Source organism: Polistes canadensis, unplaced genomic scaffold, assembly GCF_001313835.1.
Source record: "Polistes canadensis isolate GaletaPanama2010 unplaced genomic scaffold, ASM131383v1 scaffold_49, whole genome shotgun sequence".
In the NCBI taxonomy this organism is placed as follows: Eukaryota; Metazoa; Arthropoda; class Insecta; order Hymenoptera; family Vespidae; genus Polistes; species Polistes canadensis.
This window is the reverse complement of record NW_014569596.1, coordinates 212,763-237,391: the sequence shown is the minus strand read 5'-3', so window position 1 is coordinate 237,391 and position 24,629 is coordinate 212,763. Positions and strand designations below refer to the sequence as shown.

The 24,629-nt window shown below is 31.9% G+C and overlaps 2 protein-coding genes across 2 annotated transcripts in view; both read right to left on the bottom strand.

Moving 5' to 3' along the window:
* LOC106785404 overlaps positions 1-12,769 on the bottom strand; it is a 33,197-nt gene extending 20,428 nt beyond the window's left edge. Inside the window, exon 1 of the mRNA XM_014745828.1 lies at positions 12,616-12,769. Coding sequence (XP_014601314.1) covers positions 12,616-12,632 — 17 coding nt within the window. The 5' untranslated portion in view covers positions 12,633-12,769. The remainder of the gene's footprint in view (positions 1-12,615) is intronic.
* Positions 12,770-20,347: 7,578 nt separating this feature from the next.
* Positions 20,348-22,890, bottom strand: LOC106785399 (E3 ubiquitin-protein ligase RING1). The gene is made up of 4 exons (XM_014745819.1): positions 22,430-22,890; positions 21,642-22,089; positions 21,251-21,553; positions 20,348-21,175 (listed from the first exon to the last, which is right to left on the bottom strand). The coding sequence occupies exons 1-4, from the start codon at positions 22,712-22,714 to the stop codon at positions 20,958-20,960; spliced, it is 1,254 nt and encodes a 417-aa protein (XP_014601305.1). The 5' UTR covers positions 22,715-22,890; the 3' UTR covers positions 20,348-20,957.
* Between the last annotated feature and the right edge of the window lie 1,739 nt (positions 22,891-24,629).

Sequence of the window (24,629 nt, the reverse complement as noted above, 5' to 3'; positions counted from 1 at the left end):
TTGTTCTAGTACCTATCAGTTACCTTTGAAGTGTTTTTAAAGCGTAACGAGACCGTTATATTTCGTGTCGTTTAGCACGTTAATAACACACAGAGAGAACATTCATACGGGTGAACGTTTAATTTGTATCTCGCGAATATGCCAGCACGTTCTTGCTAACGGTTCCATGGAATAACAAGGCGTGGATGTATGTGTAGGTAGTATGTACGTGACTATGATGTGGTGAGAACTCATCGATGTCGTGATCGCATCGCGATACTTTTTGGTTGGTCACAAAATTGCATCGAGGAAATGGTACCAGTTTTTTTTAAGTCCGCCATTACGTTCACCTTGGCAACGATGAAAAACGAGCGCATTAAATGGAATTGCTTTTTTCTCGGGTTACCAATCGTATATCGAGAAGAACCGAGCCGTGCTTTGGGATGCTGCAGAAAAAGGGGATATTCGAACGCTGACAAACTGCCGGAGTTAGTCGGACGAGTTTCGTGAGACTGTCGTTCGGTTTCCTCCCCTTCAAACTTTCATTTTCTCTTTGTAGGGAATTCAAGAATATATACCCTCGACTTCTTCCGGAGCTAACGATTTAACTTTTATTATTCACGATAGGAAACCTAAAACTCGTCTAACGCAGTCATTATTTCTTCTTACGTGCAATCGTTAATCCTAACATCATTATTTAATTGGACTAATTCATTTTTATTATTAACATCATTATTTTATGACTTATAATCGTTATATAATTTTCTACAAATATGTAGCCTTGTGACTTCTTTCCCTTTTATTACCTTTAAACAAAGTATTATAATACGAGAATAATTATTTACGAGAACTTGATAATTTTTCGATATATATAATTATTAATTAATTTTATATAAATATTCTCAATAATACCTACTCATGAATTAATTAACGCATTTTAATGTTGCCTTATTGTTTAAAGATTAAATAAACTCGTTGGTAGTTGTGAGAAAGTACGACGAATATTTAAACATAAACGTTGTCTTAGATTGCTGACTTATCATTACTAACGATTAATTATCGCCAAGTTACTATGTATCAGTCGATATATACTTCCTGAAACATGAACACACCTCAATAATAACCGTTAACTTGGTTCAAGAGCATGACCGTTCTTGTCATTTCTCTCGTGGGAAAATCAACTTCGTATAAATATTAATAAGAATTATTAACAACTAAAGTCATTAATTATATGCATAAATCAAATTAACTAAGAATGTAAAAATATATCTTATTGAGAAATTATTTTTATCACGATATTTTGCATTTTTTATATCATCTATCAAATATTCCGAAAATAAATCCCTTTTTTATCATTCGCAAATTTGCTTGCCCGAAAATATTCGGTAGACATGTAATAAATTCAATTTTCTTAGATGGCTGTCTCAGAAGAGGGTGACTATGAGTGAATATTTAGACATCCGTAAAAATCATGTGTCTTTTCATCCCTTAAATCCAATACAATAAATCACCGTTCCTCAAATTCGATTCGAACACGTACGCGAATTGATTAATGATTTTATATTCGAATGGAAACAAATAACATTTCTAAGGTAAATTTAAGAAGTAATAATTTTTCAGAAGGTTATTTCCCCTTTGGAAACTTTATCGAGTATCTCATCCCCTAAACATCTGTTCCCAGGAGAATGTGCCACCCTCTCCTCTTTTATTCTCTCAATCGATCGATCGAAATATCCTGGACATCTCGATACTAACAGACCCTTCTAGTCGAGGCAAGGAATCTTCGAAGAAATATTACGTTTAACAGTTTTGATTTGTTTCGAAAAATATATGAAAATTGTTATTAAAACATTTAAACGATAGGAATTTAAACCATCCGAATAATTAACGGAAAGTATGCGAGCACATACCTTTACACGATTAACAAATTTACATATATATATATACGGTTATTATTATATTTATTGCTTATTTCCATATTAATAGTTACCAAGATGGAAATAGATGAAATACCGTATTATAACGTGAATACTTGCTGGGAAAATGGACAGCTGCCAACATTAACTGTCTCTATCTCGTCTCGATAATACGCTCAGGAAATTTCAACGATATTAATTTTGTATATGGAATTCGACACCAAATTAGTACGCTTCAATAATTGCTTTCATTTTAAAATAATAGAATTGAGATCGCTAATCTTTCATTTGAATTCTCTTTTAAGTTTATAAATAATATAAATATATTCGCTAAAGATAAATGTGATAGTTATAATATTCATTGATAAAATTCTTCTCACTTATTCGCTTTGAGAGAGAAAAAAAAAACAAGAAACGAATAGCCTAATTAAATATTAACGGCGAAACATTTTCTCTTCTATATTATAAATATTATATTTATCTTTATTATAATTTTGTTTATAATACATATATATATATTTAAAACTAAGATGACAATTAATCGTTAATTTTTCATATAAAATCGTGAGAATAATATCTAATAAAAAATTCAAATACAGTTAGAGACAAAAATTGATAATAAAACCGCGAGAACGTAGATCGAGAGAAAGATCAGAAAGATAAGTAATAAACGTGTTTCACTTTGTGGAAGTATCGAATCTCATGAAACATGCGGAAGACATGTTGATCTTCTCACAGATATCGACTTGCTTCCGTGCGTATATTTGCATATCAACGAACGATGTAGAACATATAAAATGCAATACATACTTGACAAGTTTATTTTATCCTATTACTATGAATTATTAATTAATAATCAAATCGCGCGATTATAAACGAAAATGTATTAAAATTTATTCATAGAGTAAAAACAATTAACAAAAATATATATACCTACTTGAGATATAAATTATAAAAGAGAAATACAATTGAATTGTATGCACGCGTACTCTCATATAAAATAAGATCGCGTGCCCGTTGCGAAGCGAGGAACAATTCATTGACACTTATTGGGTCAGTGTCAATGACCAAGGTTTAAATATCACCCTAACGCAAACATCAATCAAAAGCAGTCGCAATACATTGTTTCAATCGGTTACGAGAGACATTGCACAAAATATTGCATTCACGAGTATACATAATATATACACATACACTTGTTCACTCAATAGTTTTATTTTCTTTTTATCAGTATGAAACATCGATTGTTCCAAAGTTGTTCATCAAAATTGCTTTCAAAAGGGATAATCATGTTCATCGATTATTCATTTCCCATGACATTATACTATTCACATTAATTCAATGTCCTAGATATTATCTTTATAAATACAGTGATACCTCTCATTGATAACACTTTAATATAGGTCAATATATTCTTTAAAAAGTAGAACGATCGATTTCTAAATTTATGCGCGAACTAACCAATAATAATATCTCGAGAAATATAATCTGAAGATAAATACCAAAAAAAAAGAAAAAAAGAAAAAAAATATAATATAAAACTCGCTCTACTTGTCTTTCAAAACTGGTATACAACTTTCTAAACGCATTTCCAATCTTTTCTTTTTTTTTTTTTTTTTTTTTTTTTTTTTTTCTATTTAAATGGAAAGCGAAATGATGATGGACGATAAAATTTCAACGCTCGATTTGTTTCGAAAGTAAAATAGAATCGGGATTCCTCGGATGGTTTCGAGCTCATTCAAATTTACGATCTAAATTCAAGTACGTTATTCGCGGCTGAATCATCCTTATCCGAAGATCATCCTTACGATGTTTCGTAGCGCGTATCTTCTTAGTACCATCCTACCCTACAAACCGCCCACCCCTCCCCCCACCAGTCCTTTCCCTCCCTCGTTTAACGTCTCATCGAATATACATGAGCGAACTAGCCGAACGAGTATATCCGATGCACTCTGAAACGCATATCCCGACTTCTCTTCATCCTCCTCCTTCATCTCCTCCTCCTCGTTCACCTCCTCTAACACCATCTCTTTCTCTACCTTCTGTGCCCTCGACGTGGTCGCTGTGCCCGTCGGCTCTTTGACCTCGGACCATTCAGTATAACGGTGCATCGGCCTGGACGTTTGCCTATTATGTCACTATATCCGAGAAAGAGGATGTTGCTAGCTACGTCGTTCCATAAATCACGATTCGAAGAATCACAAATAAAATACGATACGGTATTTAAGAAAATTTAACATTGCTGTTTGTTTTTTTTCTATTCATACGAAACGAATTCATTCGAATTATTGTAATCAAAATGAATAATTAAAATATATATATATATCATAATTATTTTGGATAATATATTATTAATAATAAAAAAATGAATAGATTTAAATAATTAAACATTATTTCGTGATTTCCGTACGAGTCCGAGTTCTTTGATAAATTGTGTAATATACGTAAGGGTATCCCCGATATCAAGATGTAATCACGTGCACCGGTTGGTATGAGGTATAATATAATATAACCACATAAGTACCACCGCGTAATCGTGGTATGCAAGCTCCTCTATCGTATCAAACGACACTTCAATACGACGAGAGTGCGTGTTTCTTGCATAATGAGAGACATCGAACCGGAGAGCACGCGTCTCTCATCGTTCCTACCTACTACCATAGGTATAGCGATATAATTAAGGGAAGACGCTTAAGAAATAATGAAACTTGAGGAAATTGGACGGAAATCATTTCTGCGAGATGCGAGAAATAGAACAACAACAACAAAAAATATAAAAAGATTAATTTAAAACAAAAGAAAAGAGAACAAAAAGAGCAAGGAAGAAGTAATAAACAAACAAAAGAAAAAAGTAAATAAAGTAGAGAAAATTTGCTGTTACCTATGTAAGATCAAATCGAATAATCTTTTCTTATCCTATTCGTACGAACGTGACTTCTATCCCACCCTTTTCTCTCTACCCTTTTGCTAGAACTCGGTCTGTTATTTACGATTCGTCCCGTCCCGTATCCCAAGAAAATTTCTGTATTTGCATCGGTGTATTCGTACACTCTTTCTTTATACGAGTATCTCTCTTTCCCTTTACTCTCTTTCTTTCTCTCTCTCTCTCTCTCTCTTTTTTTTCTTTTTCCCTTCTCCTCGTGTCCCTACGCCTTCGAGTCGAACGGTTGACTTTACCGAGGGCTAATTGCCACTAATTACGAGTCGACGCGATTCCCGCGTGGTACTGAACACCCCGAGAAAAAAAAGAAAAAGAATAAGATAGAAAGAGAGAAGACTTGTCCCTAGGTGAGACAAGGAGCAACGGGGAAGAACGCACGAAGGAATCGCGAGGGGTGTAATTTCTCTTTCGAATAAGCCGCCCGTTCGTTCTTCCTTACATTCATCGGCATGCCTCGAGCGTTTCGAACATCACGGATTACTATCTAACTCCTTTTTATTAACTTCCTGACATTTTATAGCGCCAGGTAATATTCTTCATGGATACACTCCTCCCCGTATAGTTCGAATTCATTAGCAAAAATTTTCTTTTATTTTCCTTTACCTTTACAATACCGTTAAATTTTCTTCTTACATTACAAAATACCCGTTTAAAATAAGAACAACTAAATATATCTTCATATACAAATGAATATTTTCATATATTAAATCTCGTAAAGTGAAATAAATCGAACAATAAGAGATCCAAGTATACAGGTTTTATAGAGTAACTAGACCGGACTATAAACTTCGTTCTTTTTACGATTAGTGCAACCGCAATGCACTCTATCGATGCAACTCCTGCAAAAAACTCTCATATTACTTGATGATAAAGTTTGTTAAATTAGACACAATAGTTTTTTTTTTTTTTTTCTATATGCATAAAAAACGATATTATTATACGCATTCCATGTATAATTGAAAATCTATTTAAAATAAATTATGAATAATTATTATTATTACATATATATTTAAATCGTTTAAATATATATTCAAATCTGTAAGTGAAATGGTAATATTGTTAAATACCAATTATTTATTCGTGTGACGATTATTTTAATTAATCAAAACTCATTTTTCGATATAATTATTCAGTTAACACTGGCATTTTTCATTCGATCAAAAAATCAGATTCAACTGTAAGGGTTGAAAGGGATGATTTAAAGGCAAGACAGGGTATGGCATTGCTCACGTGCCGATTCACGCGCTCGTGCTCGTGCGTGTATGGTTGTATGATCGTTTACGAGGCCATTTACGTGTTACTTATGCAACGTGTCGACATCACCCATGCTCGTATTTACCTACGTGAGAAGGAAATAATATATCGCGCGTGTTTTGATCAATGCTGTCAACATTTCTTTACAATTATTTCAATTATCCATCTTTTATACAAATTTTCAATGAATGATTTTTCGACCAAACATTTTTTCATCAAATAATAATTCCTTTTTTACTCTTTCCCCATCAGCTTTCTACAAACACCTTCTCACACCTATGCAATACTATCAAAAAAGATCGAGTCATTCTCTACCGCGTATCTAGAATCAACAGCACACGGTTTTCGTTTTACCAAACGGGTCACCTATCCATTTTATTAACCGTGCCAACGTTGCTTGACTTTAATAATTTGACTCAAACTAATAATCCAACGTTGTGTGTGTGACTATAGTCTATTAATTAAAAATAAATATAATAAAAATAATAAAATATACATTACAAATAAAAAAAAATGAGTCGAATAATCTCGTAATGAACGTAAGAATATGTTATTAATATCTAATATTAGAAACAAAGTATGATATATTGAATACTATCGTAAAACGAATATATTATACATCAAACCGTTGATCTCTTAGCTCTCTGTCGTTTAAATCAACAATTATTTTTCTACGTGTAGAAAGGATCGAGGTGTATGTAGAAAGAAGAAAAAAAGACAGACGTGAGTACCAACAATAAATAGGGGTAAACTAGCATGCGAAGCACGGCGTTAGTTGTCGAAGTAAATGTTTGAAAGGGGCGAAGGCATATATTCACGTAAATGCGTCCATCTTGCTTTGACGTGTACGCGTTTATCCTCGGGGATTTAACAAGGGCTGTCACATGTGTCGTACTACGGTTACACTTGTAAAGTATGATACAGGAAATGCAGAGCGTTTACGTGAGAAAGAGAGAGACAGATAGAGAAAAAGAAAAAAAGATAAAGAGAGTGAGGAAGAGAGAAAAGGGGGGAAGCAAGCAAGTTGCAACGGAGGCAATAAAGCTCGCTCTGTCTCGTTACGAACACTTGACACGCGTCTAGCCGACCATCCATCCATCCATCCATCCATCCGCTCCACCTTTTCACACTATGCTATTTTCAAAAAGAAACGTCTGCGTCTATAACGTATCCCTGTTACTATATAACGAAGCTTACTCGTCTCACAAGGATATATTTTAAAAGAAGAGTCTTGCAGTTCAAAAAGGGCGAATGATCCTTGAATTTGCAGGTTAAAGTAAAATTTTATCAAAGGAACTCTAAAAAAAAACAAGACGTCAGTAGCAGCTTGATTGGATACATGCTTGCAACGCGTATATAAATATTTAATTATTTTTGTAATTTATTAATCGCGATGATATATTAGATAAAACGAAAATATTTGAATATTTTTTTTTATGGAAATAATTAATTTTTATTCAATTAGTTGTGTTTCTCTCGTCCAAAAAATAAAATTATTAATAAAAAGGTATCTTAGGGAATTTGGTCTCTAAAGTTCAGCGTCTTTTTTTATTTAAGCAGACATACATTTTTTCTTTTTACTTATAATATTCAAAACACTATACATCTACACTTGGTTAAATCTTGATCCGTTTCTTTTGAATGTTCAAATTCCTTAAGATACCTTTTTATTATTCATTTTTATTTTTATATAAATGTATTATATATTGAATTTCCTCGCATCGCGTTGTAATTTACGATTGAACGTAATTATTGGTGTAATTTAATAAATGACTAGATGTATTTTACATGATACGCAAGGTGTTCTCGTGTAACGAAGGGAGCAACTAAATCTCGAGACGAGAGGAAGCCACTTCAACAGAGGCTGTATAAAGGCTAATAATAAATAATAAAAGAACGGTCATAGCGAAGCCACGAAAATCACAGAGGGCCAAAGCTGTATTCTCGACATATATTGAAAGGGAAAGAGGAACGATTACGCGCACTCGACACGCACTCTCGCGCCGCGATTTCTCGTTTGACCCCTGAAGCGTCTACTACTACTACTACTACTACTACTACTACTACTACTACTACTACTACTTTTACTCTCTTATTCACCAACCAACCCTTTTTCCCAACTCTTTTTTCCGTAGATCTACGAGCTACTTCGTTGTGCACTCTCTTTTTTTCAACCCTCATATTATTATATAATGAGTCAGGGTCACGATCGACGTTACTGTCAAATTATCAACATTTGGTCAACATTTATTTTTAATGAACGAGATAATAAGTAACAATATAAGAAAACTTTTTCTTGGAATATAAACAACATTATTTCTTTAAGCACGACATTTCTAAGAATCGAATCTCATCATCATCATCAGACTATATTCGACGTAATATATTCATTTTTTGTGACTGAAACCAGGATAAGGATAATTCTATATGTAAAAATAAATCGATAAAAGTCAAATTCTTATCACTAGAATTATGATAATCATAGAAGGAATCTTACTTAAATAATACCTTTTTCTAAACTCTATGTTACCCTTTTGACTTCTGAATTACGATGATTTGAAAATTGTAAATTAAAGAAAAATTCGTCTAGCTAATAAATAATTATAAAAATAATTCAATGTGTACTTCTTAAAAAAGATATCTAAAAAATGTTACATAAATTATACATTTGATAATACTCAAAAGTTTGACGATCTAAATTTCGCTAACGGTAAGTAAAGAAAAAATATGCTGAAGTCAGATCATCTTACATAACGAAGCAATTGTTCCTCCTTCGTGACATCTATTTTTCATCATTTTTCTAGACGAAAGGTAGGCAAAATGTGAAGAAAAAAGCAAAAATAGAAGAAATAACTTGGCGTACATACGTGTAAATGCGCACTCGTGCGTGGGCGACCCCTTCAACGTACGAAATATCGAGTACCGAAGGCACCGACGGAAAACACGAAGCATGGCGTCTCCCTCCGAGAAGCCACAATGCTAAATTACGACATACTCAAGCAAATTTATCGTTAGCATAGTGGAATACACCTTGCTTTAGTCATCGAGTTATTTCCACTGCGTTCGCTTGCTTCTTCCTCATCCTTATTTATTTCTTTTTCTACTGTCTCTTATTTCGATTCACTTTCAAGAACTATGCATGCAGCGTATATGTAGTTATGTATGTTCATTTTATTCATACTCGATCTTGAAACGATCACTTTCGTCCCTAACGTAATTTTATATTTCGCTTTTATTGTTTATGTATCGTGTCAATGTTCTGTGCTACGCGAACAGCTGATTTTCACATTTACTCTGTTGCACGCATCGATCTTTACCTTTCGTATTAAACTTTTCAACCTTTTTTTTTAATATAATAAATCATTTTATTTTTAAATTTAATATAATATTTAAATATAAATGTTTAATTTGTGTATACAATGTTAAGAAATTATGGAGATGACAGATTTGTCGAGAAACTTACTTCATTTGAAGTCTTGATATATAAAGTTTCATTAACTCGAATATCTCGATGTAGCTTTGAACTCTTCCCAAAAAAAGGGATTCGGTCTTATTTTGATTTCAATATAAATACCAATTACATTTCGTTTAAACCGCAAATATATGAATTTGAAAGTTCATTTAAACGTTACGCAATAAAATATTACAGATTAATTTTCGTATATCAAAATCTGGTTTACGAAAAACGATCTTCGAAAAAAAAAAAAAACTAAAATGTACTAAACTCAAAATGAATTTTAATAAAAATAAAAAATAACAATACCGAATGATACTTGTGATAGTGATCAATTAACAGAACAAATTCGTTCCCAAAATACAACGTGAGTAGTACGACTAGAAATAAACTCCGCATCGCCATGTTCCCTTTTTCAGGACGATGCCAAACGACATGAGCTATCGATCACCGACAATTTTAAACGAATCTAAAGGTAATTACTTGATTTCATTACTCTATTCAGTTTCAATTATTTTTTACTTATCAAACTCTCATATAAATAGACAATCATATTGCTATTTTTATTTAATATGACAATCTATAATACAATATAATATACGATTTCATTTATATCTATTCAATAAAATACCCCACACACAATCTATCAGAATTCTATGAATAACTTAAACAAGTCTCTAATCAAATTGAACACAAGAGGAACGTAACAAAAAAACAAAAAAAAAAGATTAATTTTCGTATATGTTCAATGTGCACTCATCTACCTGTTAAATATTATTCAAAATAATATATCGTTCATCGATATTTACATTGTCACTTTCTTATGATTGATGAGAAAAAGTTATATACATATACATATGCGTTACGAACATAAATACCCTACCATATATATGTACATGAGTGATTTATGTATTATATGATTTCTCGTGTATGTCCCATGACAAATACCATCTTCTTGTAACTCAAGCTAGGCGAGGAAGCTTAACGGTTAATGCAGATCATTGCAGATTTTTCAAATTCTCTTTTTTCTCTCACTCTCTCTCTTTCTATATATATATATTTCTTTCTCGTATCGCTGCTATGAAGTCAATAATTTATTACGATGGGCTTTGGCTCGAGCCAGAGTCAATATTGACCGTGCTGGGATAGAGACTACGGCGCCGTTCGCCGCGCACTACAACAAATTCAATCGAGAAGGCTCTGTTCGCAAATATTTGCATTAGCTTTCTCGAACTTAGCTTGTAGGGAGAAGATAGAGAGAAATTACCTGGTAAAATGAAAATAATAAAAAGACTCCAAATTTACAGAGATTCGAGCTACGTCAGTAACAACTCGAGTGGATCCCATCGAATAGAAGTGCTTTTTTACTCTTTACATTCAAAGCTATTATAGTTAATTGATAACACTAATTGTGTTTGATTTAAAAGGATAGGTAAATTAAATACGAAATCTTGTATCTCTTTACGAGAAATTAATTTTATGATAGAAATAAATATAATCTTATACGTTTAAAAAGGATACTCGTAATAATAATTCATTGAAAAGTTTGAATTTTTCACGAAAGTTTTTACTCTATGTTAAATGAAATGAAAATTTATTAGTTTCTTTTTTTTTTTTTTGTGAATAATCGGTATTTCCAAAATGTGACGATTTAATTTCTTACTTTCTTTTTGCAAATTGTCTACACTATTTTTTCGTATAATACAAACCATCTTATGGATCGTTTCTTAGAAGTATTCGAACACCTTATATCTCAGTGTTATACGTGAGATATTCTACTTAATTGGCCAATCATTTGATCTATTCGAGTAACTAATGATCGTTCTTAAGAAAACATCTGTGTTATTCGATTAATAATATACAATCATTATTACGTTTGTCATAACGATTATTAAATTAATGACCCGTAAGGCTTTTAACTGCAAAGCGCGAGTATCATCGAAGGATTCTGCGTGGATTCGCGTACGAAAGAAGATAACGATGGACGTTAAAGGACCATTATCGACTTTCGATATTTGATGTTGGGAACAATGAAACTGCGAGAACGTACGGTAAAGTTTAATGCTTGGGATATATCGTTATTACAATTTTTAATCGGAATTATTACGTGAAACACATCGAATTGATGGAAAAAAAAAAATTCAACAAAGTCATTTGAAACGATTTATAAATTGTTGACAATTTTAATTAGCAACATTATTTACTTTTTTATTAATTTAAATGTTTAAAGAGAGAAACGATGAATTTTTGTAGGTAACAGATTTGTTTTTTTTTTCAATTCTGTTTAAAAGACAACAAATGAACTGTAATATACGTCGTTTGCTTCTCAAAGAGCGTATATATATATGTGTACATATATATATATTTATACTATCGTAAAATTATGCAGTAAATACATGGTTCATAGAGTTGCAGCCATTTATGTCAAATTGGTTAAAACGCATAGCCATTCGAAACGGCATAATGTTGCTGGACGAACGAGAACGTTCTCCAGCGAAAATCATTGAAAGCACTGAGGGAAATCCTACTCGAGCGTTCAGTGCAATTTATTCGCATTACACGCAACTCCAACGTAATTGCAATGCGTTCGAAATGTTACAAACGATCCCTACTATTCTTATGCTAATTCGAAAATGTTTGTTAACCTATCGTGTAATAAAATTCAGGAAATTAAAACTAATCCAATCTAGCACACGATCATTACATTAATTGATTATTTTATTATTATACATAATTTGAAGTCATCACTTGTTGGTCAATTCATTTCTTCGTACGTTCAAATTTATTCGAAGTATGAACGAAAGTAAAAAATTAATATTATAAACAATTGAAATTCGTTGTTTACACGATGAGTTATTTTCAACGTTATAAAATGTTTACTTATTATCCTATTCCTTTTTTTAAAATATTGGAGTAATTAAACGAATAAAGTTTCAATCATTTTACAATGTTTTTTTTATCATTGATTTAGAATTAAATAATAAAATAAATTACATAGAAAAAATATACGAATGTGTTTTTGAATATAAATTTGAAAATAAAATGAACAAATATATTTATTTTTTTCTAACCTCGTAGTTCCAAACATCCTTTCTGTGATAACGTAGGTGAGAGATAAGCGATATCTCAATGGTGTAGGATCCTTCCTCTCAATTCGAGCTTGTTGAAGTAAAGACAAGGAACACACAATAAGCGTGACACCTAATGTTTACGAAAGAAGCGCGCTTCGACGACTGAGCCGAGCGCCGTGAGCACGAGTTAAGAGTAAGACTGAACCCCACCGAGTACCGCCGAATGTTACCGAATTCAATCGAACACTGCCGAACACTAGGTGAAAAGGATGTTCGAAAAGAATAAGGCTCCTGTTGGCCCACCCTTACCACCTCCTCTTTCATTTAATGTTTGTTTTTTTTTAAATTCAAACTTATTACCTTTTAATATCATAAACTAAGAAAAATATAATTATAATTATATAATTCATTCATAAATACAATTATCCATATTAAAAATCCTTCAAAACCAATTAATTAACAAAGTTTCATTATAAAAACATCCAAATTTATGGTAACATTTCTAAACAATTATAAACTCGATGAATATGATAACTTATTAATTAGTATTATCCAAATATAAAATAAACATATACGAGCGATAGAATAATAAATTTAATAAGCTATGTTCAAACACAAAAAAAAAATAAAAAGAAAAATTATGAACTCACAGGAAGGAATGTAAATAAGATTCTTCCAGTTGAAAGAAATTCGCGCCCGCGTATGCAATGTGGTTGTATAAAAATCCAATAATTTCTTTTCTTTCTACCCCCTACTGTTATCCAACTTCAATCGTCTTTCTACTTGCACATATTATGAGTTGCGAAGGTAAGGAGGCCAGGTTGCCTGGTCGTTGGCAAACGATGCAAGGTACTCCGCGGTGTATGAAAGAACAGCCGAGCGATTCCCACAGCGATGTGCCCGTATATGCGTTAAAACGAAGTGTATCTATGTACATATGTATATAAACCTGTGACCGAGTCAGGAATGCCATGGTATCGTAGAAACATACTGCATGTACCTACCTACAACGATATCCGTGTGTTAACTCCTATCCAACCCTCCTAGTTTCCTCCTTCTACGCGTCTTTAGTTCAATCGGAGATCCGAACCGATAGCTTTGACCTAACGATCCGATAGAATCGACAACACAAATCAGAAATAACGGGCACAAACGGCAAGTACTGATCAAAGGTAAATAGACCCTATTCAAATATACTTGATGGAATCGCGAGACGCTTTAAAAATTTATTTAAAAAAATAAAAAAAGAAAGAACAACGACTTGATTTCCTATGTTAAATGTTCTAAATATCAATCAGAACGTAAAGAAAATAATTTGATTCGCGTTTATATTAAGAGCAGAAGATCGTAGTTACGAGTATATAAAATCATCGTTTCACTCTAATGATTGTATTTTATCTTGTATTATTTAAACAAGGAATTTCATGTATATTTATATATAATGGTAATAATATAATATTTTCATTAAATAATAATTAGATAGTATTAATAATTTTTTATAATCTATCTTAACTCCATGATTTATTCATTATATAACTTAATTAGCAGTATTTATATAAATGAACATAATTGATAAAATCTACCAATTAAAAAGATCATCATTCCGAGATTGCTAAAGTATCTAATATTAAATGATATTTATTTTTTTGTGTGATTTGATATTGTTATTGATCCTTTCTGCATCTTACGATGTCTACAAGATCGACCCCACGTGTTTCGGTAGAATGTCACAGCAGTTGCTAACTCTCGCAGATGTTAAGGACATTCTCACTTTGGAAGGTATCTGTAACTTGGCAGCGATTCGCGATTCCGCTTAGTAGTGCATGAAAGTTTTGTCAGATGATGAACCAACCTCAATCCGAGATGATTAATTCACACGGGCTCGTTGCCAAAACACGATTGATATATTACAAAAGACTATCATTATTCGAGAGAGATTAATTTATAGAAAATAATTTATAATAATAAATCAAATATGTCTCTTCCAATCGAGTATATAATTTTAAAAAACATTTGTTTTACCTTAACACAGATGTCTCTTGGCAATGCGTTAAAATCTTCATTTATACTAGCAATCAAAGTAAATCAGAAGAAAATTATCTGAAAGGATTCTTTTTTTCGATGCAACAATTTATAAATTTTATATTTCATCGTTTACACACATTATAGTTACAGCATTACTTAAGAATTATATTATATACTGTTGTAATATTATTCTTATAGAAAGTAAATATATATTACATTAAATTACATCGCATTGCATAGCATCGGATTGGATCGGGTTAAAAACACAGAATAATATGATACTTTATCAGTGATTTGAGATTCCTCTTGTTATTATGAATTTTATATATTCTAATGTTAAATTTTTATTAAAAATTCGTGTCATTTTAATTATGCTAATTGGAAAAAAATTGTATTCGTATGAGTACACAATAATAGTGTATTTCGTCTTGGAGTTGTTTTAAAAAGTGTTCCTGCACATACACAAGAGTACCCGACTGAGAAATGCCAGAATGATCAAAGGACCACCCTCGACGAAATTCGTGTCCTACCAGAGTGAACAGACCGACTACCGATTGCCTGATCACTTTTCAAAACCCCCGTCGACTTTTATTACTCGTAAGACTTTATACTCACGATTGTCGGCAGCTTCCATCGAGTAATTAAACTTTACTAACAGGAAAGCGAATAGGTATCTATAACTTCCAGCTGTTAAAGTTCAAAAAAATCATCTTACGTCTATTCCTGTCAGTTTACGAATTACTGAACACAAATAATTTACGTATGGGAACAGAAAGATCAATTTCATGAAATTCTAAAAATATATCCTTTGACTAACTTTTCTTCTATGTTCCATTAGAAACTCTATAATTATATTCGTTAAATAAAATTATTATCATTGTTACTTTATTATTACTGAAGAAAAGGAGAAAGGGAATCGTTAAAATCAACATTAATATTAATGATACCTTCACGCGAAACCACCAACCCAAAAGCGTCAGACTGATGTAATAAATATTGACCACCTGGTAATTAATTTTCATTATCACTCGCGAGATAATTTTATCTATTCACGATTGAATATCAAAGTAATATAATATATACGAATATTAATAGGATACAGCCTGTATCTCCGAGTTCCCTCGTCGTAAAATAAAATCTAAACAAAAGGTGATATCAAAGAACAAAATGAACGAATAAAAATTTTTCTTAACCTTCAACACAGCGGGCGATAAATAATTTCGGTAGATCCGCTTCGTGGGCCAGTATTATATGTATATATATTTTTTTTTGTTCGTAACACACGCGTGCACATACGTGAAAGAATTCATCCATTTGCATATCACGTACGAGAGAAAGAAAAAAAAAAAAAAGCGGTACGTTTTGCTCGCTTTTGTTGAGATGGTGCAGGACGATTTCGAACCGCCGGCGGCTACTAAGCCACCTTCGATCGTAAATAAAAATACACCTACTACTATATCCTTCCTCCTTTATTCGTATTTCGCTTGCTAAACTTTTCACATAGGAACGTTTTCTTTCTCTCTTTGTCTTCTGTTATTACTTTATATTCTTATTGGATGAAAAAGAATTTATGTATAAAAATATACGACGTACACACATACATAAAATAAAATAATCTCTCTCTCTCTCTCTTATATACGCGTTGTTAAAATAAATATTAAAAATATTCATTAATCGTCTACGATTCGTTGATAATTTTATTGTACAAGAAAAAAAATTTTTTTATAATGAATCATTCTATATTATTTTTTTAATAAAAGAACTAAAATTTCATTAAAACCAAACACTAGTAATAAAAGTCTTTCCTGATTTATTGAGAATGAGAATGATACGTGAAAAGGATAATAGAAAATCGTGCGGAAACATGTGGATGAGAATGAAAGGGTGAAAACGAGTATCCCCTTCTTCTCTTTACCAATGTAATTTCGTTAAAATGGATTGTGATCATATGCCATCTAATCGATTAATTTCGTTAAAACGTTCGCGGTTAATCGTTTTCATTTTGGAAAACCAACTTCATTCGTTATATCGACGAGAAATTTTATCTCATTTGTTTGCAATCGGTTTGAGAATCATCGAAAGAAAGGAGCGAAATACTCTATGAGTTAAATCGATTCTTGTATGAAATAACTTTATATCTATCATCTTAAAAACTTAAAATATATATATATACATATATATAGAAAAAAAAAAAAAGAGAGTAGAAAAAAAAAAAAAAATAGAAAATAAATTTCTAAGTAATTCATCAACGATGGAACGCAGATTAAAAAGAAATCATGAAAATAAAATCGTAAGAAAAAATAAGAAAAAAGCTGAAAATCTTCTGAATCATTTTGAAATCAATTCTGTAACAAAAATCACTCGAAGTATTAGTAAAAAATCTCTCAAGTCTGAAAATTTGAAAACTTCTGGAATTTTTCCCGTTCCAAATAAAAGTGAAAAGTAAAGATCTATATTATATATTGTTTTTTAAGATAATAATATATAAAATGTTTTCTTTTTTTTTTTTAAATTAAACAAACGTTAATTTACGTAATATCGTGTAAAAGAAACAAAAGTTAAGTAAGACTGTACTATTAGTATTCATGGTAAAGTCGTTGGCCCTCGTTGACTTTTAAAGAGACAGGTCATTAACTATCCGTCAAAGTGTCGTGTAAATACTTATACGTACAGAAAACGGTTTATTTATCAGTCCTACCATTTTACAATATCCACTTAGGCCGTAAAATACTCGTATGTCTTTCTATTTTTTACAGTAATGCCCATTCGTATATTATTTTCAGCCATAAAGCAAGATTTTTATGTACATCATAAGATTAGAAATCATCTTGTGGTGGAATTTGTACGCTTCTTATAGCATGATATGAACAACATTTCCTTTCTCACATAAACTTATGCTTACGTATTTATTTCGATAATAATGATTTTATAATTGTAGCATACTGCTTTCGTAACGTTACGTGTAAGAATGATATATAGAATAATAACAGAAAGATTGAAAGTATAAGGCGTTCACATCAAATTAATTATTAAAAAAATATTAACATTTTAAATGTACTAATAATCTTTTCATTTTATCTCTTTCAAGGAATATAAAAAAGACTACAACATCCAATCCTCCAAAAAGAACGACACCAACAGGAAATGTGAAATCTAATATCCCTAAACTATCTCCTTTAAAAGTTCCACGAGATGCAGCAGTACATTTTGGAAATTTTTATGGAATTACAGAAAATACTATTAGAAAAATTAATAACGGAGATCATGGTGTTGAAAATGTTGATTTAAATGCATCGACGAAATCAGAATTTACGAGACAAATGTTTCACATGTTAGTAGATAACAAAAATAACGTTATTACAGTCAATTATATTGATCTGTCCTATCATAAAAATAAATAAACAGCATAATGCATTAATATATTTCATTATTTATTAGACTAGAAAGGTCAGCTGGTACTGAGGAATACGCAAGACAAGTTTCGGCCCTTTTAGAAGAGACGGTTGAGCCAGCAAATTTCCGAGTGAACCCACTACCGTCCGAAAATTCTATCCCCGATGGAAGACAAAACCCCACGGGATATCCGCTTTGGTACAAGGACCCTTACAAAATGCCGTGAGTATAATCAAAGCGGTCTTGACCCTACTTTATCTTGTAGTAAGGTCTTCTCTTCCTGCGTTAACGAAGAAACCGGACCAAGAAGAGTACCGTAATAGAATCTTTAATATTACAAGCATCGATTTTCTTTCCTTCCTCCATTTTTTTTGTTCACTTCTTTTCATTTACGTCACACTTTCCCAATCAATTTTCGATCAACATTTCTGTTTTAGAATCACAGCAAAAAGAGAGTATCAACTTCTTAAAGAAAAATATGCTAAAATGAATATAAATTCAAATGTACAATCGAAAAATTGTATAGAAGAAGAATTTTCGACCTCCGAGGATGAAAACGACAACGTAAATTTAAAAAAAACCGAAGAAGATAAGAGAAATACGGTTAAATCTTTAACGAATCTATCTTTCGATCATTCGTCTGTCGACGAAAATTCCACCGAAAGTTCTATTTCATATGACGAAACTGATGACGAAAACCATTCGACGATATTACTATCGGATGAAGAGAACGAAAACGAGGACGAGGACGAAGATTACGAAAACATTGATACTGCGCTTCCCGTTCGATGATTCGATTCTTAATTATTTCAAATCTAGACATTAATTCGATCGCAAATCACGTCTGTAATATCCTATTGTAAATTAAAATTGAAATCTCGTAAGAGAACGTGATAAATCATCGAATTGTGATCACCGTTTCGTTCGTGCAATCCAATGTAAACCTAATCGCTCCAATGAATCGTATTGCCATTTTATAAAATTTATACAGAATCGTTTTAATTTATAAAAAAAAAAAAATTGAAAAACTATTAAAAAAAAAAAAAGAAACAAATTTTTTAAATAAATATTTTCTAAAATATATTCTTATATATGATCTACTTTCGTATAATAATACTTAAACCAATTAGTTTTCACATAAAGAACATTAATCATTGTTTCTAGACCGCGCATACAGCAGAAAGATCTTATTAATCTTGGAATACATTTCAAGCGCTAATTAGAAGAAGTCATTATACGGCGGTATTACTTTGCTTTATACCCTGTAATTAGATTAGGCTCACCGCGCGGCCATGCCACTGTATTCTTTAATTAATTCATATAGAACTATCTAAGAACGTGAAAATCGAGCCGATTGTGGACAGTTCGAACAAAGAGCATACTATTAAATACGACCGGAAATTTCGAATGTTTAATACTTCCGTCAGTGAATGTAATTTAAAGCGTATTGTCGTACGATAAACAGAAGACTATTATTCTGAAAAAGATATATGATCTCGAATTTCCTACGGTGCAAACTTGATGATTCTATCTTATAACATAGAATAGTAAAGATTGTCTTGTACAGTTTTAGCGATTTAATAAAAAATAAAGCACTCTATTAAACACATAAACATTAATCATTACTCGTATTGCGGAAATAATCTTACGAATCGAAAGGACAATAATATGAAAGAGACGAACAATATAAATCTTGTTTAGTTAGCTTAAATAACTTTGAAAAAGCTGTAAAAAAAAAAATAAATAGCATCTAAGAATATGAAGATTTTTCGCAAGATTATTCGAAGTTATCCTTATGAGATTGCTTACTAAAGAATCCTGTTATATGTTTCTCCAAAGTTCTTGATATTATCCCTTCGTTTTCTCATGAAGTAGAAAGAGGAGGAATTCAGAATCTGGTTTGTCGTTGACTGTGAAGGAGGGTGGCATGCTATCAAAGGCCGTAGTATCCGCATTGTTTTCGCTTCAGCGGCAAACGCAGGGGTGCGTCGTAGGGTTCTCTTATCGATTACTCTGCCTTTCCATGGCAAAGACGGTTTCTATGTATCTTTAACGAGACCGGAAATGTGATTTTCGATTATCGCGTCTGACTCACAGAAAATGTAAGCTCCAACACCTTAGAGTAGACTAACTAAGCATTCACGCGTTCCCCTATATACATAGATTATTCTAAATAGGATAAGATAATGTTATTTGGGAAACATATTGCACAATGCACCTTTTTATTGAATATATTATATTATACGAAATAAAATAACAAAAAATTTAATAAACTTATAAAACGGACAATGATAACTTAAAAGATTGTCATAACTCTCGCTTATATACATCGATTTATTTAGTTTTCTTTTTCTTCACAAAACTGTACATAATGGTCCACAGCAATTCGTTCATCGCTTATGAAATAAGTTAATTAATCATTGACGTTGCTCGAGTATAGAAATGTATATGACGTGTGGCCTAAGTATTACCTTTTCAAAAATATCAAGATTAGAATGGTACTACTTGTAGGAATATAAAACAATGATCACATACTAGCGATGCACTCACCCTTTCCTATTTTATCTAATCATCGTCATCAATATACGTCATGTTTCTAATTTAAATCTATCACTTAAAAATATGTTGCCATAACAATCTCTTGTACAAAAACTCGTATAGCATAATCATTAAGAACCATTTGAAAATATCGTAAAAATTGCACTGTCAAAATAACACGAAGAACCCTCTCCTCGTGTTCTACCTTTCCCTTAAGTTGTATCTCTCAAAGCTGTTTTATATATAATATAACTAAATATAATAAAATACATCAGGTGTTTTCTTTCACAACAGTCCTACATAGTTCCCTTGATATCTAGGTTTTAATTTTGATTTGGAGCATGATACAACTAGCCCCCATCTGATTGATATTTTCGAGGCCTTCCCTAGGTTTTTTTCCACGAATAGTACATTTCCAATGGTCTGTTGACTCGCCAGAATTTGTCATTCACTTGTCGTAATGTTTGTGATCCGCTCAATACGACTAGCTGTCCTGGCGAAGGTGCTATATAAATACAAAAATTTACTAACCTATCTGAATCTGACAATTCTGTGTCGAGGTCTAAAGTTAACCGCATTGCTAAATATTTACTGAGATGATCAACTGTAAAAAAAATTCATTTATTATTGTTTTGTTAAAATAAATCGTTTAAGATGATTTTCTTAATAAGATTATTACCTGTTGCATTTGCTGTAGTTTTTATATATCGAATGCTATTCTCCTTTAATGCTTTTATTAATGAATTGTCTCCTGTCATTTCTGTTGGATGAGGTTTGAAAACAAGTTCAATTTCATTAAGCATCAAAGGTTCACTAGGACCTTCGCCTTCTGTATCAACCATAGAATCTCCACCGCCTGTTTCTGCTTCCGCACTAGAAGAATCATTCTCTGAGTTTTGAAGACTTTTTTGTCGTTTTGGTGGCTTTGGTATTTGGTTCGTTGGATTTGGAGAAGGTGTTGTAGAATTTCTAGATGTAGTTCCTAAAAATATTGGAAATTCTTGTTACATCATATATTTTATATAAATATATACTACTTGTACGGTAATAAAAGAAATAAGTTAAATTACCTGAAACTGCAGGACTACTTGCAGGTTGAGAAATATTTGTAGAATTCTGCGAACTATTACTTGCTCCACCATTATTAGTAGTTAATGGTCCTGTAGCACTTTGCGAAGAATCACTTTGATTTGCAGCATTCGTAGAAGGATTTGGCGTTGTAGGTGCACTAACATTTGGGGTATTATTATACGAAGTTGCATTACTTGTGTTTTCAGATTCATTTGCATTTTTTCTGGAACGTTGTGGTCGATTTTGACTTTGTAATTTGATACCTTCTGTAATAGAGTTTACTAAGGCAGCCTGGGAATGTGATTTGTTTAATTTAGCCAAAACTCTTTCTTGATGCGCTTCATATTCATCTCTGCTAGGATATATCTTTGAAATTAACAAATCAAAGTTTGGATCTGGTCTCAAGGAACGTTTAGAAACTAATTTTTTTCTACAAGTTGGACATTCCTATAAATAAACAATACAAATACAGTACATATCAATAACTACAACATAAAAGGATATACTTAAAAGTTTTTCCAACAAATAATGTTAAATATCTTCTAAATAGATAAATTTGTATATTCCACCAATCCTAACATTATATTTCAAACATAAAATTAATGTCAAGGTTAATTGAACGAAGTTTCTTCATCTAATAACCGTGTGTTTACATATTTAAATCTTTAACAATCAGAACAACACAGCTCAAAGTTTAATAAGAATAAGAGAATAAATAGAACGATTGTGCAAACAATAAAATAAACAACAACTTAAAGATTCTAAGTATTAAATGGTAAATATTTACCTTATTACCGCTTCGAAGTGCAGTAATAATGCAATCGGAACAAAAACGATGGAGGCACTCCTTGGTAGTCATGGTCTTTTTGAGCATATCCAAACAAATAGGGCACATAAGTTCACTGTGTAAACTTCGCGGACTAACCGCGATTTCAGTACTGTCGGTAATTGCATCCTGAGGCGTTCGATGTAACTCATAAAGCGATAATTCCCAAGTTTTGTTAAGACCGACCTGTTCGGCTGACGCCATTTTGGTCATGTACAAATTATCAGCTAAAACTACAAATACCATGTATTTACACTATCAAGATTAATGCATAATTATTTCACATATTCTAAATAAAACACTAATGAATCTGATATTATCAAAATATCTCAAAAAACAACTGCCGATGATTATGAAATCATACAATATTAGGCACATCGAAGTAAAAGGCTCACGTTGTACTGAATTTTATATACGTTGAACACTTTCTGATTTTGTCCAATCAGCTTGCGTGTTAAGAACCAGCCTTAAGATAGCGCTCGCAGCGCCATTTACTGATTCTTCTTTACCGGCAATTTATGAAAATGTGTGTGTGTGTTTCATAAATTCAAAATATTTTTCTAAGTGCTTATAAAAAGTAGTAAGAGAAAATAATGGTTTATAAAAAAAACGTAAAATAGACATTGAATAAAAAAAGAAAAACTTACGCAATACGTAACACTATTATGGTATGTAATTACAAATATATATTATTTTCCATCATGACTATTTACGATTTCAATTAATTAATAGGACTTAATACCGTAACTTGATGAACATCGCTATTTCGCTTTGCATTTAATGTAAAATATGAATAACTTTATATAGCCATCGTATTCCCCTATTAATAAAAAATTCATAATCTTCTTATTGCAATGTTCTCTAATATTTCTCTATGTGTAAATCAAATGAAATACATTTATTATATTACTCGTTTTATTATTTGTATCTTGGAACTCGACACGCGCGACAGCAATCGCTTAGCTTTCCTATTAACGTGTACGAGCTAGGACGTCGTTAAACGGAAATTGCAATTATCGAGGATCGACGGGAGAAAGGAAAAATCAAGCAGGCGCATATAGTAAAAAAAAAAAAAAAAAAAGAAATTATACGCGTCGATAAAACAGATCGCTATAATTAAACGTCGGTGGCGCGCGACAAAGGGCTTTTAACAAGGCGCGGCAAGCTCGTAAAGAAACCCGAACGAACTTGGAGATACGTAAAGTATACGAGTCTAATGCTTTCACGATCCTGTCACGATCCCATTATTAGAAATTTATTTTTCGCACGTTACAGTAATTTATGACATCAATTTTTTAACTGTCCATTACTACTCGCGTTACGTAAATAAAAAAAAAAAAAGAAGAAAATCTTTTTTTTACCATATTCGAAACCGGATCTAAAGATCATATAATCCAATCGTTGATCGGGATAAACAAATTACCCGTAATATTATTTATATCGTCACTTTTATTATCAAGACTGATACTTGATATACCAACTGCGTATCATAAAAGTATGATGTTCTCTTTTAAATCGATGTTAATCTTCTTTCACAGATATTAAAAGAGTTAATATTCTTACGGAAGTATTCCTTTTAATTATCCTATACTTGTTAAATTGTTTTTCACAATAAATATGAACGTGTCGATACTCGAAAAAAGGATTAGTTATCAATGTCTCATAGAATCGTCAGGACAATTAGTTTCTCTCGAAATTTCCATCACGATGAGAGAAATTACTTGAATAAATAGAAGAGGCTATAGGTAATTTCTCATCATTATGTCATCGATCGGAGGAAATGTGTAATCCTTTTGGAAAGTCTTAGAGCCAAGCTCGATAATGAATCGAGGTTAAGGCGAGTTCTCTCGCGTGCAAAAGGAGAATAAGAGGAGGAGGAGGGCTTTCGCGTAGGCAAAATATATGCCTCCGGTATAAATAATATAACGGTATGCGATACTGTGTGTAAGGACTCAGCCTTACTGGGCGTAGGCACGCAGCCATATAGAAGAAAGAGAGGAGAGAAAGAGAGAACAAGTTGCAGACGCTTCTTTCCCTCTCTTCTTTCTCCTCCTCATCTTCTCCTTCTTCTTCTTCTTCTTCATCTTCATCTTAAGCTATCTTTTTCTTTCTCTCGTGTAGAAAGGACGTGAGATGCATTCGCGTTAGATAACTAACGCTT